This window comes from Ursus arctos, unplaced genomic scaffold (genome assembly GCF_023065955.2).
Source record: "Ursus arctos isolate Adak ecotype North America unplaced genomic scaffold, UrsArc2.0 scaffold_16, whole genome shotgun sequence".
NCBI classification, from domain to species: domain Eukaryota; kingdom Metazoa; phylum Chordata; class Mammalia; order Carnivora; family Ursidae; genus Ursus; species Ursus arctos.
This window is the reverse complement of record NW_026622830.1, coordinates 48563091-48578321: the sequence shown is the minus strand read 5'-3', so window position 1 is coordinate 48578321 and position 15231 is coordinate 48563091. Positions and strand designations below refer to the sequence as shown.

The 15231-nt window shown below is 43.8% G+C and overlaps 1 protein-coding gene across 2 annotated transcripts in view; it reads left to right on the top strand.

The window, feature by feature from the left end:
• Positions 1-15231, top strand: part of LOC125281393 (focal adhesion kinase 1-like) — a 98085-nt gene that overhangs the window by 58557 nt on the left and 24297 nt on the right. The window contains exons 4-5 of one of the 2 annotated variants that reach the window (XM_057312741.1): positions 1067-1293; positions 11334-11661. In XM_057312741.1, coding sequence (XP_057168724.1) covers positions 1099-1293; positions 11334-11504 — 366 coding nt within the window. In that variant the 5' untranslated portion in view covers positions 1067-1098 and the 3' untranslated portion in view covers positions 11505-11661. Of the gene's footprint in view, positions 1-1066; positions 1294-11333; positions 11662-15231 lie in introns of those variants that run through there. The other variant, XM_057312740.1, reaches the window with a different exon arrangement.

Sequence of the window (15231 nt, the reverse complement as noted above, 5' to 3'; positions counted from 1 at the left end):
AAGGCCCAGAATTGGCAAATGCCCTTTGGGAAGAGGCAGCTGTTGTTCAGTGTCTCTTCATGTCTCCACCTATGTCCCCTGCTGTCCTGGTTGCCTCACAATATCTTGGACTCCAAACGTTGGTCTGGTTTTTTTTTTTTCTCTTTTTTTTAAAGATATTATATATTTATTCGACAGAGACAGAGACAGCCAGCGAGAGAGGGAACACAAGCAGGGGGAGTGGGAGAGGAAGAAGCAGGCTCATAGCAGAAGAGCCTGATGTCAGGCTCGATCCCACAACGCCGGGATCACGCCCTGAGCCGAAGGCAGACGCTTAGCCGCTGTGCCACCCAGGCGCCCCGTTGGTCTGGTTTTTAACCTGACTTTTCTCAGTGGGAGTGTTCATGTTGGCCAAGCTATTGCCCCACATTCAAATGGAAGTCTTCCTATCACACCGACAGACCAGACAGTGGTTGGTTTGTGCTTTCTGGTTTCGTTTTATTTTCAGTTGTGACTTGTCTGACTCTCCTGCTGAGGGACTGGATAAGTGGGAGGACTTGGTTTTAACTCTGGGGTTTTTGTCACCAGTGCCTCGTATGTGTCATGACCACTCATTGCATTTTTATTGTATGAAGAAAGAACTTGCATCTCATGTATAGGTTTTCAGAAGTAGTCAGCAAAATTAACATATTTGGCTTTCCTGGGAGGTTTTCCCACAGATTTAAAGGCTGTGATTTTAAAAGGGTGGACGGTGAGGTGACATTGTTCATAGATAACATGGTGAATGTTTGACAGAGCTAAAATAGGACTCCTGGTCTTTTAATTTGTTAAGAAAATTTAACAAATATTTGTTATGCTATTGTGAATTCGGTAGTGCTCTGGGTGCAGGAGAGTACAGCGATTATCTTGGTCAGTCAGGTCTCTGCTCTCCCGATGCTCACCTTCTGCATATGACATGACCATAGGGGAAGAACATAGAGCAGTGTTGTTAATATAAGGATCAGTATATCATGTTTTAATAGATTTTAACCACATTTTAATAGATTTCAAATATGGTACACTGACAGCTTTTTTTTCCCCCTTCTAGAGTATGACAGATACATAGCATCTAGCAAAATAATGGCAGCTGCTTACCTTGACCCAAACTTGAATCACACACCAAATTCGAGTACCACAACTCACCTGGGTACCGGAGTGGAATGTTCCCCTGGGGCAATGGAGCGAGTGTTGAAGGTCTTTCATTATTTTGAAAACAGCAGTGAGCCAGCTGCTTGGGCCAGTATGATCAGGCATGGAGATGCTACCGATGTCAGGGTAAGTGCATTTTCCTGGGAGAGACCCTTCATGGACATTAAAGTTACATGGGCCTAGGTTAATGGCACACACCAAAAAAGATAAAAATTTTTATTCCCATATTACAGTGATGTTAACTTTTTCTTTATATTATTTATTCACTTAATATGTGACTGACAGAATTTTAATTGTAACATATCTTAGGAAAATAATAACTGAATCATGTTATTCATATAATGCTATTGATGTTTTTCTCTCTTTTTTTTTTTTTTTTAACATTTTAGGACATAAGAGAACAAAGCAATTAAAACAACCTCTAATACTTAGGAAATAAATTATTTTCTATAAAGTGAATTTTGAAGGTATCTGCATGACTCCAGATAGGATAGGTTCTTCAAAAACTGATTGGTTCCACACACCAGACATTTGTCAAGGTTCTGGGGATATAAAGGGTCCCTGCTTATACAGCTTACTGTCTACTGTGGTGGGGAGGAGACACCCATGGCCTTAGTTGCAGTGCAGAGTGTGCTTCCCAAGGCAATCCTGGTGGCGAGGTTGCCTGTGTGAGTAATGTTGAGTGTGGGTGGTAGCCTGTGGGCGGCCAGTGAGCATCGTGGCCAAGAGAGGTGAGAGGCGCTTCGTGGGCCAAGATTGCTGAGAGTGGGGAGTGAGAGGGTAGCAGTGTGGTTTCAGACAACTGAGTTCAGGACGCCAGTTTTCAGCAGGTGTTTACTTTGGCCAGGTGTTACAGAGAAACTGCTCCTTCCTTCCCTCTGCCTACTCCGTGTTCTTCTCTAAGGAGGACAGTGTCCAATGCCAGGATGAACAGATACATCTTTTTTCCCCCCTTTCTTTTTATACTAATGAAGCTATTTAATCTGCTGCTCTTAAACTTATATGCCTTAAGTACTTTTAAGCAAATTAAAGGGATTGACAGAATTTAGATTGAAGGGCACAGTATTACATTGAAGTTCTATGTAATTTCCATTACCTCTATAATATTGCAGTACTCACTGTTCAGGTGGATTAATTATTCAAAGGTGAATAATTCATTCAGGGTTTAAATATGTACTAACATCTACTTGTGGTATAATTGAAATATAGTAGTCTCTTGTTTTAAAAAGCTTCAACTTTTTATGAAGCTCGATAGCTTTTTCTAGCTTTCCCATAGTTTTATTTTATATTTAATTTTATAAACAGAGTCACTTGGTAGAAAGGCCAGCAGCCAGTGTTCTACCTTAATGTTAATTGGAAGATTCATATTGGAGAGAAACCTTGCAAATGTAGAGCTTATGGGAAGGCTCTTAGTATATGTTCTAGTCTTTGTGAATTTCAGTTACAGTGAATGAGGAAGTCTCTTAAAGCACTGCATCAGCCTTAATAAACTTCCGAGTATTTGTACAGGAGGGGAGCCCTTTCAGAGATGTGAATTTGACAAGACATTTAGCAAACATTCAAGATTGATTATAACTGAAAATGCACCGTGGAAAGGCTCCACGACAAAGGTGTTTTGGTATCAAATTTACTATACACAAGAGGATCCATATCAAGGAGAAAACCAATGATCCCTGGGCACATGTCAAGCCTTTAGCCAATGTTACAAACTTACCAGATGAAAACGTTTATATTGTGAAGAAGAACTTAAACCAGATTCACATTCCTAAGTTATGAGAACATATTCGTCGGACCTTTATGAAGATCAATATGAGCAAATCCATGTGACTGAGAACCAGGTGGTTTTACTTCATAGTAATTGATAAATGTTTGAAATTAAATAGGTCCCATCAGTTGATGATTTCACCTTGAGGCAAAGAACTCTGAGTTGGCATTGGTTCACCACAGCTTTTCCTGTGATGGAAGGTGGGCGTTATTCATCACTCATGTTCATTTAATGCTATAACATTTGAAAATGCAGTAGTTTAATTCTAAAGTAATGGATTTGCACAACTGAACAGAATAGTACTGAAGCACATGTCCATGCAGTCTTTCTCCCCAAGAAGCACCACACAAGGAACACTACAGATAAAGGAACCGGCATATATCATTAGGGGTACAGTGGAAGGAACGTGGCTGCGTTTGAGGCCCAGTGACCTCCGGCAGAAATGGGTGCGGGGCTGAGTTCAGATTGGAAGCATAGGCACTTGGTAGAAAGCAACAGACCATTTAATAATGGTAGCAAAGAGGAAGCCAGGCCACCCAGTTTCTGAAAAGAGATAGCTTACTGTTATCCAAAGTAACCGAATATTAGAAAACAACCCAAAGGAGCTGAATAATTCGATTCAGACCCCACCCTGCTGCACTGCCTGCTCTGGGCACTGTGTGCAGCAGGTGGACACCCGGGCGTAGCCAGTCTTAGCCGATGTCTTGTAAGTGTAAAAATACAAGGTTTTGAAGACTTAGTGTGAAAAAAGAAGGTAAAATATCTTATTAATAACCTGTTTTGATTGCCTGTTGAAAAGATCATGTTCTTGACATATAGTAGGTTAAATGGAATATGTTATTAAAATGGAATTCACCCATTTCTATTTATTTATTTTTAGAAATTTTAAAGGAACATGTACAGCTTGCATTTTCATTTCTGCTAGACAGTTGTGCTCAGTAGAAAGTAATTTGCTTGACTCAAGAACCAGCACCTTTGGAGGCGTTGAGAAAATATCTGGATTCTTGTTGTAATTCATTATAGAGGTTTTATTTCTCATGCTGCAGTTAGTAATTTTACTCCTTTTACAGATATGTGCTACTTTATTTTAATTAATTTAAATGGTTGTTGAAAGGATTCCTAGGACTCCACCATTTATAGGCAAAGCGTACAAAGCAGTGTCTCAGGTGCAGGCCTCATGGCCTCGGACACTCGGAGGCCATCCCTGGCCCACGTGGCCACCTGTGTAGGAGGAGGCCCAGCACCTTCTTCGGGGGGGGGGGGTTTCTGTGAGATGGGCACGTAAGCACGTTCTGTCTACGTCATCTGCCTCAACCTGGCTGGTGTGGCTGCCCAGATGCGACCAAAATCAGGTGCGAGTCATAACGCCGGTCATGATTCCTGCCAAGTGCTGGCAGACTGGCGCATCCTGCCCCTAAATAAGCAGCAGCCCATGGGGGCAGACATCACCTACCTCGGCCATAGCGTTGGCCCCGGGTCAGTAGCAAGGCCCAGGCAGCTCCAGAGCTCAGATTGGGGTTAACTCATGCCGGACTATATTGAATAAGAATGGTCATCTAGAAACATTGTAGTGGTACTTCAGAATAATAAGGGTGTATAGAAAATTCCAGATTCTACCAGAGGAATCCCCTACTTGGGAAACAGAATGACATTTACATCAAACTTTTCATCAGCAATGCTGGATGCAGGACAACACTGGAACAGCATCTTCTCAGGGCTCAGGAAAGTGAGTTGTACCGCAGAAGTCTTCCAGACAGACTACCAATCATGAAGACTGGGAATGAAGGTGTCTTTAGAGAAATAAGGGTGTAGAACGTTAATCCCACAGGCTGTCTTTAAGAAAACAGGAGACATAATAGAACAGATCCGTGAACCCAGAAAGAAGTGCTGTAGGGATGCAGGCGGCCACAGGTCACCACCGTGCTGTGGTCTCCGTGCAGCCCCCGTGCACCTCTCCTCCATCTTCTTGGTCTCTTCAAGCTGTGACCACCATTTAATCCAGCTCTGCCTTTTCCACACCTGCCCTCATTCTGACTGGTCTCCCTCTGAACTTGGGACCTGTGTGCCGCCCAGCTGCATCTGCCCCTCTCCTCCGTCTCTACGCTTCTGACTCTGAAAGGACTGTGTGTCAGTCTGAGGGCTTCCCTTCTTTCAGACACTTAGAATCATCTGTTGCTCCTCCTTTGCTTACGCCCTACACCCAGTACGTTAGCCGGTCCTGCCACACGGTCCCCAGATGCACCTAGAATCCACCCACTTCATCTGACCCCTACTGCGACACCTTCTTCGAGCCACATGGTCTCCTGACATCCCGCTGTCCCCCTGGAACCCCTGAGTCTGTTCACAGCCCAGCAGCCAGGTGACCCTATGAAAATGAAAGCCAGAGCGTGTCACTCCTCAACTCAGAACCTTCCTGTGGCTTCCTGTCTCATGTAGGGTGAACGTTCAGGTCCTTCAGAAGCCCCTGACTCTCCTCTCCCTGTCGCGCCCCATGACCTTCTCTCCTCCAGCTCGCTCCCTTTGACTTTCAGCTTCCTGCGCCGTTTCTCTAACATGCCAGTCTTGTAATCAGTCATTTGCTCAAAACCTCCAGCAACTCCCCATTTCTCTCAGAGGAAAGCCAGATTCCTTCAGCAGCCTACGAGGACCTACAGGATCTGGCTCTTTGTGGCCTGTTCTTATTTCCAGTGACTGCCCTCGTTCCCTCGGCCTCTCAGCCCCAGAGAGCTCCCTCTCTGCCACCTTTTCTATTGCCCATCACCCCATTTTGATGATGATTTGTCCTTGCTGAGATTGTCTTGTTTCTTGATTTGTTTGCTCTTTTATTCTCTGCTTTCTTCCCGTAGACCGTAAGCTCTGTGACAGCAGGGGCCTTTCTGCCTCCTGGTATTGTCCCCGGCATCTTCAGCAGGGCCTAGCAGGCACACAGACTGGTGCTTGACAGAGCCCCATTTTAGTAACTACACGAATCCTAGATGAAATGGAGTACTTCTGATAGAAATGTAAATTAGGAACATTGGTTGCAGAAGTAGAAAGTAGTAGACTGATGACCGTAAAAGAAATTGAATTGATAATCAGAGATTACACCTATTGAAAACCATACCTGTCCTTACTGATAACTTCTGTCAGACCTTCATTCCTACCTTGTTACTATTTTCCTTAAATCACAGGGTCTAGAATAATCCATTTTATACCCAGACACCAAATCTGGGCAAGTACCATATAATGCTGCTAAAGATTAAGTTGCAGTTGAGTTGTTGGACAATATTCTTGTCACCTTCAAAGTTATCTTCAAGTTTATTAACAGGCCCAGTGCCCTTTCCTGACTACGTAGTACACTGCGAGGTTTCAGTGCTCGTCGTGAGCCTCTAGAGGAAGGTGATGTAATTACCTGAACCTGTAAGAGGAAGTGAACACAAGAAATTCAGTCCTGTAGTTTGCTAAAAGGTGAATGGAGTTGGTTGGATTAGGACTAACTATTGTAACCAAGCTGGTAGTAGGAAGAATAACAGTAGAGAGAAGCATTCTGATCAATTTAAAATCGGCTTGCTGACCAGAGTGGGCAGACACGTGAACAGTGTGGGATTCTCTGAGTTTGTGGGAGTTAGGAGCTCTGTGAACAGTGCTGTGCTAAGAATGGCTAGTGGCCGTAGGGGAAGGCAGCCAGCAGGCAGTTTTCCCTGAGTTCAGCCCAGAGGGCTGCCTGGGGAACTCAGTGTGTGGTAGTCCCGTGGTCTCCAGTGTTCACTGCTAGGTGGTGTCACAGATGCCTTATGTGTGTCTCAAACGTAAACTTTTTCTGTCTGATAGAGGATCGGGTGAATGTGCATTTAAAAGCTCGAACACTGATTATGGTTTTTCAGATAACTTTGGTGCAGGAAAGGACTACAGAGATTTTAGTTAAATTATTCCTTTAATGGAGGGAGAGTATCATCCAGGAAGAAACTAGAAAGAAAATCCTTAAGGAAAAAAACAGACTCAAAAGCAGTGTTAAGAAGAATATGAGACAGTAAGAGCATGAGAAAGAATTCTCTTATCACTAGATGCTTAGAGATGGCGATTGTGGTAGAGAGAAGAATGGCCCTTAAAGAGGTCCACATCCTAATCTAGAACCTGTGTATATGTGACCTTCCATGGCAGAAGGGACTTTGAAGATGTTACCGAGATGAAGATGACCTTGAGATGGGGGAGATGAGGAGCCGCAGACCTTTACTGGCTGTGGTCCGAGGGAGGGGACTGCGGATGAAGGGTTGGCTGCAGTGCAGACGCACAGAGGGGCCTCTAGCAGCTGGAGAAGGCCGGCCGAGAGCTTCCAGAAAGCAGCACATCCCTTCCAACACCTGGATTTTAGCCCAGTGAGACCCATTTCAGATTTGGGATCTTCCAGAACGGAGAAGTATACGTTTGTGTTCTTTTAAGCCCCTCCGTGTGTGGTTATTGGTTACAGCAGCAGTAGGGAGCAGATAGACACAGGCGTGCTTTGTCTTGGCCGAGTTGGGGCCGACTTCTGCGTGAGTGCTGAGCCGACAGAAGGGCTGCGCTCATGTTGGAGAGCAGGGTGTGGATCTCCACGCCTTCTTTGTGGTACAGAAAGACCTGCACAGGAGGAGCCGAGGACAGTAACAGCTGTCGGTTTCCTTACTGTGAGGAGCATCTGAAAGAGAGACGCAGAAAAATAACGGCTGGATGTTGTAACAAACAGATCAGTAGTGATGAGTGCACTTGTAACTCCTGGGGGGAAGTAGAGACACGAGCACTGTTCACAACACAGTGTGTGGTTTTAGATCTCTCTCAGAATAAAGACATCTTGCAAATCACTGTGAGAAGACAGCTAGACACAGCAAGTATCTCTTGTTATCTTGTTGCCACCTTCCCCACAGACTGTTCATGCTCACCTCTCTCCTTCTAGATTAAGGCTTTGGAGGCTAAGGGTGCTGTCTTACCACCAGATGTAGGCTAGATGCAAATGACCAAAAGAGTGAGTGAACATTCAAGAGTGGATGAACATGAAGGAATGGTTTGCAGGATTTCTTTCTACCAGTGGAAAGGTCATTATTTCTTTCTAGAGCATAGTCTGAAAGATAAGTGACCAAGTGGAACCAAGCAGAATCATAAAAAGAACTTTTAGAAATGAAAGTACAGTGTCATCTCACTAGTATATAATGAGGGAAATGTAAATTATAATAATGAAATGCCCCCCCTTCTATGGTCCGTCACATCGATAAACACTTTAAGATTAATTTTACCCAGCATTGGCATGAGGTGAAGGACAGTCTCTAACATTGTGTGCCAAGTATAATTGGTATAGTTTCCCTGGTGGCCATACTTCCAAAACGTCACATTTTAAAGTAGCTTTTGACCCAGTGCGTCTGTTTCTAAGCAGTGCTGCTGCATGTGTACGATGCCAGCTAGAAGCTCGTTCATAGCAGAATTGCGTGCACCTCCACTTCCCTTTCTCCCCCGGAGCAAGGAAGCTGACAAGACAATAACTGTCCCCCCGTAGTAGAATGGCTCTGAGGCCACGTGCTCTGTTCCTGATGAGATGGGAGCCTCGTGTACACACTGGCTAGTGTCTTTTCATCCTCAAGAAGAATTCTTTTCCTGCGAATATCTCATGTGAAAATTAATCAGGAAAATTATATATTTCCAAATTCTGGGATATGATACAGATGAGTAAAGGGATAGTTCAGAGTAGCAAAGTGTAGGTTTATATACTGTAGGGTAGGATTGTCCTGGGACATCAAACCAGGATGAGAAATTTAAATGTAATTCAGCTGCCATTAGTGGCAAATTATAAAGCCTTGTCCTGTTATCTCCCTAGAGATCTTTTTCTGAATGTACGTCTTCCAGAAATAATACATGCATACTTTTCCATATGGTAGTACTGTTGGGTTTGGGTTTTTTTTTTTTTTTTTTTTTGAGTATGCATTCCTTACTAAATACCTAGTCCTCAAAGTTATTTTTCAGTTATGCAGAACCAACTATTTGGTTCTCAAAATTATTTAAGTTACTGAGTGTATGTACTGAGCTTCAAATATAGAAGTCCTTGTGTATTCATAATCTTGGCCACCATTCAAACTGAGTCAGCAGTGAGATATTCAGGAGTTCTAGAGAAACAGGACAGAACACAGTATGGAAGCATAAAGAAAAAGCAAAACGTGAAATAAAGGGAAATGTCTGTGTGTTTATTGCTTTTAATTTTTTAGTGGAAAGTGAAAGTTGCTACCTTGTTTAATGAGGAGGTCCTGCAGGATGGGAACTCTTTGTTCAACAGAACCCAACCTGAGGTCACACTGGGTGTCTTCAGGTGGCGTGATCAAGTGAATGGACTAAAACTGTATCTATCCCATAAAACTCCAGATTGGGAGCCTGCCTTTCCCCTGGGCTCCACAGCTCTGGACTAAGCGTCCGTACACTTGCCTCTCTGCAGGTAGGCATCTGTGTGCCCATTCCTTGAGAGGTCATGAAGATAACCTTTGCTAGGGGTCATCAGGGAGGGCATCCAGAAAGGATGGGATTTCCCTCAGACTGTGGATGGTACATCAACAGTAAGAAACTGTTTGTCCCCGAAGGATAGACCTGCTGAGACAGAGGGTTGGGGACAGATGTGAACATAGACTTCGGCCCTAACAGCAGAGAGGCAGCTCTGGAGTCTGTGCTAGCAGGGAGCTGCTGTGGAGTAAAGAGATGTGCTAAAACCCGAGCTTTAGTGAGGGCCACCGGTGTCGGTGTGCTCTCGGTAGTGAATTGGCAGAGCTGGGACAGGAAGACAAAGCGCTTTCATGGGAATTTGAAAGCGGTGCCAGTGCCTGTCCTGTGCAGCTCAGGGATTTGTGTTGTTGGCAAGGAGAAGCTGCAGAAGTTGCCGCTGAAAGAATTACTCGAAATGGCTGTCTCTTCCCCCTAGGCAGATCCCCTGCCCCAGAGCACAAGAGGTGAAGACTAGGGGGCGGGCTGGGTTTCGGCTCCCGCTGCCCCGTGGCTGGGTGCCCTTGGGTAGACACAACCTGCAGCGTCTTTCGTGGTGGCCTGACAGAAATTCTGGGCCTTGAATCAAAAGCCAGGAAGGACATTTATGCTTACTTCAGTTTTACCCAGACATCTGTAGGCTGCACACATCCTTCCTGTCCCACAGAGAGCTCATCTGCCTTTGACTCCTCCAGCCTGTCCTTTGTCCGTGCTTTCTCCCCGATGATGTCACTCTCCCGTGCTTGATACACAACCTTCTCCTGGGATCCAGTAGTCTGAAGGGGAGGCTGACCACGGGCAGGTGATGATGCCTTTAGTGTGGACACACTGGGTCCTTGACAGGTTTTGCATATATAGGACACGTTACTTATCTTTTCTCATGAGTAGGGATAGGAACATTCTTATTATCAACAGCATCATGCCCTAATATAGACATATTTAGTATACGTAGGAACTTTTTAAGATGTGCCTTATATTACAAGTAATATGATGCTTTCAGTTAATTGCTAATTTAAAAAAACAGTGATTTTCTTTAGCAGTCATTTGCATGTTAATAGCAGCCTCATTAAAAATTATGAATGGCCTGAAGTGTTGAGAAGAGTGCAGTGGTTATCATGAGCACACCTTCACGTAAGGGAGCGGATGGTCTCTGCTGTATTCCCCTGTGAGTCTTCCATATGTGCTGCCCATTTACATCCCTGTACGCACGAGACCTCCACAACCGTGAGAGCACAGGTCAAGACTCGGGGTTACGGCTTCCTTGCCCTCGTCCCAGGATAAGCTTCATCTTTGCGAGGAAGCCTTCCCTGCCGCCTTCAACTCTGAACTCATGGGCACGTGTGTCAGGAGCATTAGGTTTGGGGACTATTTTAGATTGCTGCATTGTAAGCGACAGAGAGCTCATAGTAGATTGGGTAGGCCTAGCTTCCAGTAACTTCTCCTACATCATGGATACTATCAGAAGCGTGGCCTTCATTGTATGTTTCTAACTGTGTTTCTTAAGAAATGACATGAAGTTGTAGCCTGGTCTAAACCAGTATGCTGTCCTGGGTTCAGAAAGTGGGACCCCCTCCTTAGGTCTAGTTCTCAGCACGTGACCTCCAGGGGGCGGCCGGAATGCTTGGTCAGGTTTTGGGGGTGCCGCAGAGGTAGAGCTGCAGAAATGCATGTTACGTTTCCGTGCCTCGGTTATCACTAATGAAAAGGGAAGAGCCTCTTGTGTTTTATTCAGAACTCTTCCTTGTTCATAAAAATACTATTTGAGAAAAAAGATTCCTGAGAAAAATGAAGTAATTTATTTAACTTGATACTCTTTTTACCAAAGATTTCTGCTAACTAACTAAAAGAAATGCACATTGCATTAATTTTTAGCATACAGTTGTTTTTTTTCTGTTTGTTTATAACAGTCATTTTTGTGGGGGGTATGTTTTAGGGGATCATTCAGAAGATAGTGGACAGTCACAAAGTAAAGCACGTGGCCTGCTATGGATTTCGCCTCAGTCACCTGCGGTCAGAGGAGGTTCACTGGCTCCATTTGGATATGGGTGTCTCCAATGTGAGGGAGAAGTATGAACTTGCACACCCACCAGAGGAGTGGAAGTAAGATTACATACCTACTTTGGCGTGACTCACACTTGATTTGTTTGCATATTAAATCACACACAAGAGGATGAACATCTTTGCTTAATTTTCTTACTGATTGTAATTACGACTCCTGTGTAAATAAAATTGGCTGGTAATGATTAACCAGTGATCTCTTCTAGACTTCTGTTCCGTCTGTCTTTGTGGCACCACCGACTCTGGACTGCCTGAGCTTCTCAGGGGTTCTGTGGTGATGGCCTTTGGCTAGTCACACTTCTCTTGTCAGGACTCCTTTGTTTCAGCCTCCGCTCGAAGAGCTCAATTCCTCATTCTTTTCCTTTCTGTCCTGTTAGCATTCTTTTGTGCAGCAGGACTTCCTGAGCCCTGAGGAGACCACATCTAATTATCTCATGAACGGGCAGCACGGCTCGCGAGCCCGGTACGCTCCGGCTCGCCTGAGAGGACTGGGTGTGTACTTGACATTCACGTGCTACAATTAAATGAGGTAGTGACTCGTCCTGACCTTAGTGAGACTGCTGTGACTGAAAGTGAATTAAAAGGATTCTCTACAATTGTCCTTTCTCTGGTTCTCTCCAAAAAATAATAATTTTTTCCACTGTTAAGCAGAGCAACACGTTAGCCGGAAACCATATGTGTAAAACACTAGAGTGTGAGAGGAGGTGAGCCCCGTGCGCAGGCACCCTCGTTTTTGTAGACACAGTCACAGAGACAAAGGTGGTTGTGGATTGGGGACGGTACTCAGTGTTGGTCACTTTCAGTTCAGCACCCAAATCGATTAGAAGACACATTCGAAAAGAAAAACAAACATGTGAAGGTTAATAAATCTCTAGTCAAATGCGATCTTGTCCTAGTTACAGTTTACCAGAGAAATATGCTTGTATTTTCAGCTTTATCAAACAGCTGGAACTGACAAGCTAACAGGATATTCCGTGATAATATAGTTTGGTTGGGTTACATCAATGGCTAGCAGAGATTTGACCTCCAGCTCTTTTGCCAGTCAATCAAATAAGTGTTTAAAAGCCAGGAATACCTAGAAGTTAGTTAAAAATACCTGTAGGTTTTTTTATTCCATACAATTCTATTTCCTTCTTAATTTATATGGACAAGTCAGAGGCACAGTGCATTATGACGGTAGCCCTAGTGCTCAGTAAGATGCGGAGTGTAGACCTCTGCATATACAAGCTCTGTTTCTGTTCTTTTAAGCCAATTTATTTTGCTTGATATCAAGTAAAGGTGAGTGGGCACTACTCTTTTTCATGGAGCCTGAACCCTCAAAAGAAAGGCAAGCATAGACTGGGCGAGGTAGAACTTTGCCACACGCAGTGCTGAACCTGACGCTGACAGAGGTGTGAAGATGCCGCCACTGCTGTATCGTCACCGAGTCGTGGCTGGAGCCAGGCGCCAGGCCAGCTGTGCACTCTTTGTACATTTGCAGCCTGTAAAATATGTATGTCACATAGCTCTCCCCAGTCTTATAAGGTGAAGACGGAGGAAACAAGCAACAAACTTGATTTAAGTTCCAATTACGGACAGAGCTCGGGACACAGCTTGACTTGAATGTAGCTGACTTCACGGTGCAGGCTTTTTCAATGAACGTGCCCATCTCAGGAGGACTGCTGCAGTTTTAGCTCCAAGAAGTGGTCTGACAGTGCACTGTCTGCACCAGTGAAGGTGTGTGGACAAGAGGCTGGAGGCACAGGTGGGCCCTGTAGGTGCTTCTGGGAGGGTTAGGCTTTATACTGCCTGTCCATGCATGCCAAAGGAGGCGGAACTTAAAGTGTCAGTAAGAAACAGGAGACTATTCTAAAAAGAACCAAGTAGATTTGAAAAAAGACCAAACACAAGTTCTAGAAACCACTGGATGGATAAAACAGCAAATTAGATATAGCTGAAAAATTAGTAAACAGAAGTGTGGATCTGAGAAAATTTTCCCAAAAGATAGCCCACAGAGATAAACATGTGGTAGGTATGAAAGCACGTTATGTAGCATGAAGAATGAGAAGGTCAACCCATTTCTGGGCAGGGCTCTCAAAGAGAATAGAAAGAAAGAGGAAAAAGAAATACCCCAAAGAGATAATGGCAATAGCTGAGAATTTTCTAGAAGTGGCAAATACCAGAAGTCCTCAGGTATAGGACTAACGTAAGATCCCAAACAGGGTTAATGAAATAAATCTACACTTTGGTGGATTTTAGTCAAATAGTGTACAAAAGAAAAAGAGATGATGCTAAAAGCAACCAGGGAAAAATTCACAGTTCTCCACATTTCTCTCCAAGTGGTGAGAAAAAGTAACTGGCGACCTGTATTTGTTCGTCAGATTCAGTTGCCATTCAAGAGCAGGGTGACAGAGGTACTTTCCTCAGAGAGTTTGCCACCCTACAAACATATTTCAGGAGAAAGAAAAGTGATTTCCGAAGGAGGTTTTCAGATACAGGAAGGAGTACTAGGGAAAAATTTGGGTGGTTCAAAGTAAGCATTGGCTCTAAAAACAAATAATGATAAGAACTGATTTTTTTATATTAAAAAAGTAGAACCCAAATAGTGGATGCATGTCAGAAGAGAGGCTGTCAGAATTGTAGCTCTCAACCACGTTTTAAAATTATGTATTAAAAAAATAAAAAATAAAAAGATTGTATATTAAGACAGCCATGAAACATTAGAAGTAGATTTTAGAAGCTAAATAATATGTGGGTGAGTAGGTGTTAGGGACCCACAGCAAGGAGAGAAGGAAGGGACTGGAAAGCAGGACAAAGAGGAGTCACAGACTAGACTTTGGAAATAAGCTCAAGCAGACTAACAGTAACTGGTCAGAGATTGTTAGTGTGTGATTAAAAAATAGAGTCCAGCTATCTGCTCTTTATGACAGGTATCTAAAACAGTGATGTTGAAGACATTTTTATGTGACTTACAGGAAGAAATATTTTACCTTAAGATGCGGTACACATACACATGTGCGTGTCTCAGAACTATGTACATATAGGTCTACATATGTACTTCACAAAACCATACCCAGCCTCACTAGAACACTGAATTCTAAGGTTTTCATCCAGAGGCATTCTATTCTGTTTAATTTTATTTAGATAGATGGATGGTGGGCAGGTGGATGGATGGATGGGTGGGTGGGTGGATGCATGGATAGAAGGATGGATGGATGGATGGATGGATGGATGGATGGATGGATGGATGGAAAGATGGATGGATGGGTGGGTGGATGGTGGGTGGATGGGTAGATGGATAGAAAGATGGATGGGTAGTGGGTGGATGGGTAGTTAGAGAAGGGGATGGATGGATAGATAGATGGATAGAAGGATGGATGGATAGAAAGATAGATGGATGGGTGTTTGGAGAGATGGATGGATGGGTGTTGGGTAGATGGATGGATAGAAAGTTGGGTGGATGGATAGATACAGAGAAGGATGGATGGATGGATGGATGGATGGATGGATGGATGGATGGAGAGATGGGTGGATGGATAGATAGGAGAAGGATGGATGGATGAATAGAAGAATTTTCCTACCTACTCACCAGGGGGATGAGGGGATTGGTATTGCTTTATTAATATCCTGTTTTAAAAGTTTCAAGACAGAAAAACATTCTTAGGGATATGGAGAACAACCACATAGTAATAAAAGGCTCATTTCACAAGAATTTATGAAGAGTAGAAATAGATGGAACTATTAAACTTGTAAGTTTCTAAAGACATTTCTCAAAATACATAAAGCAAAAATAG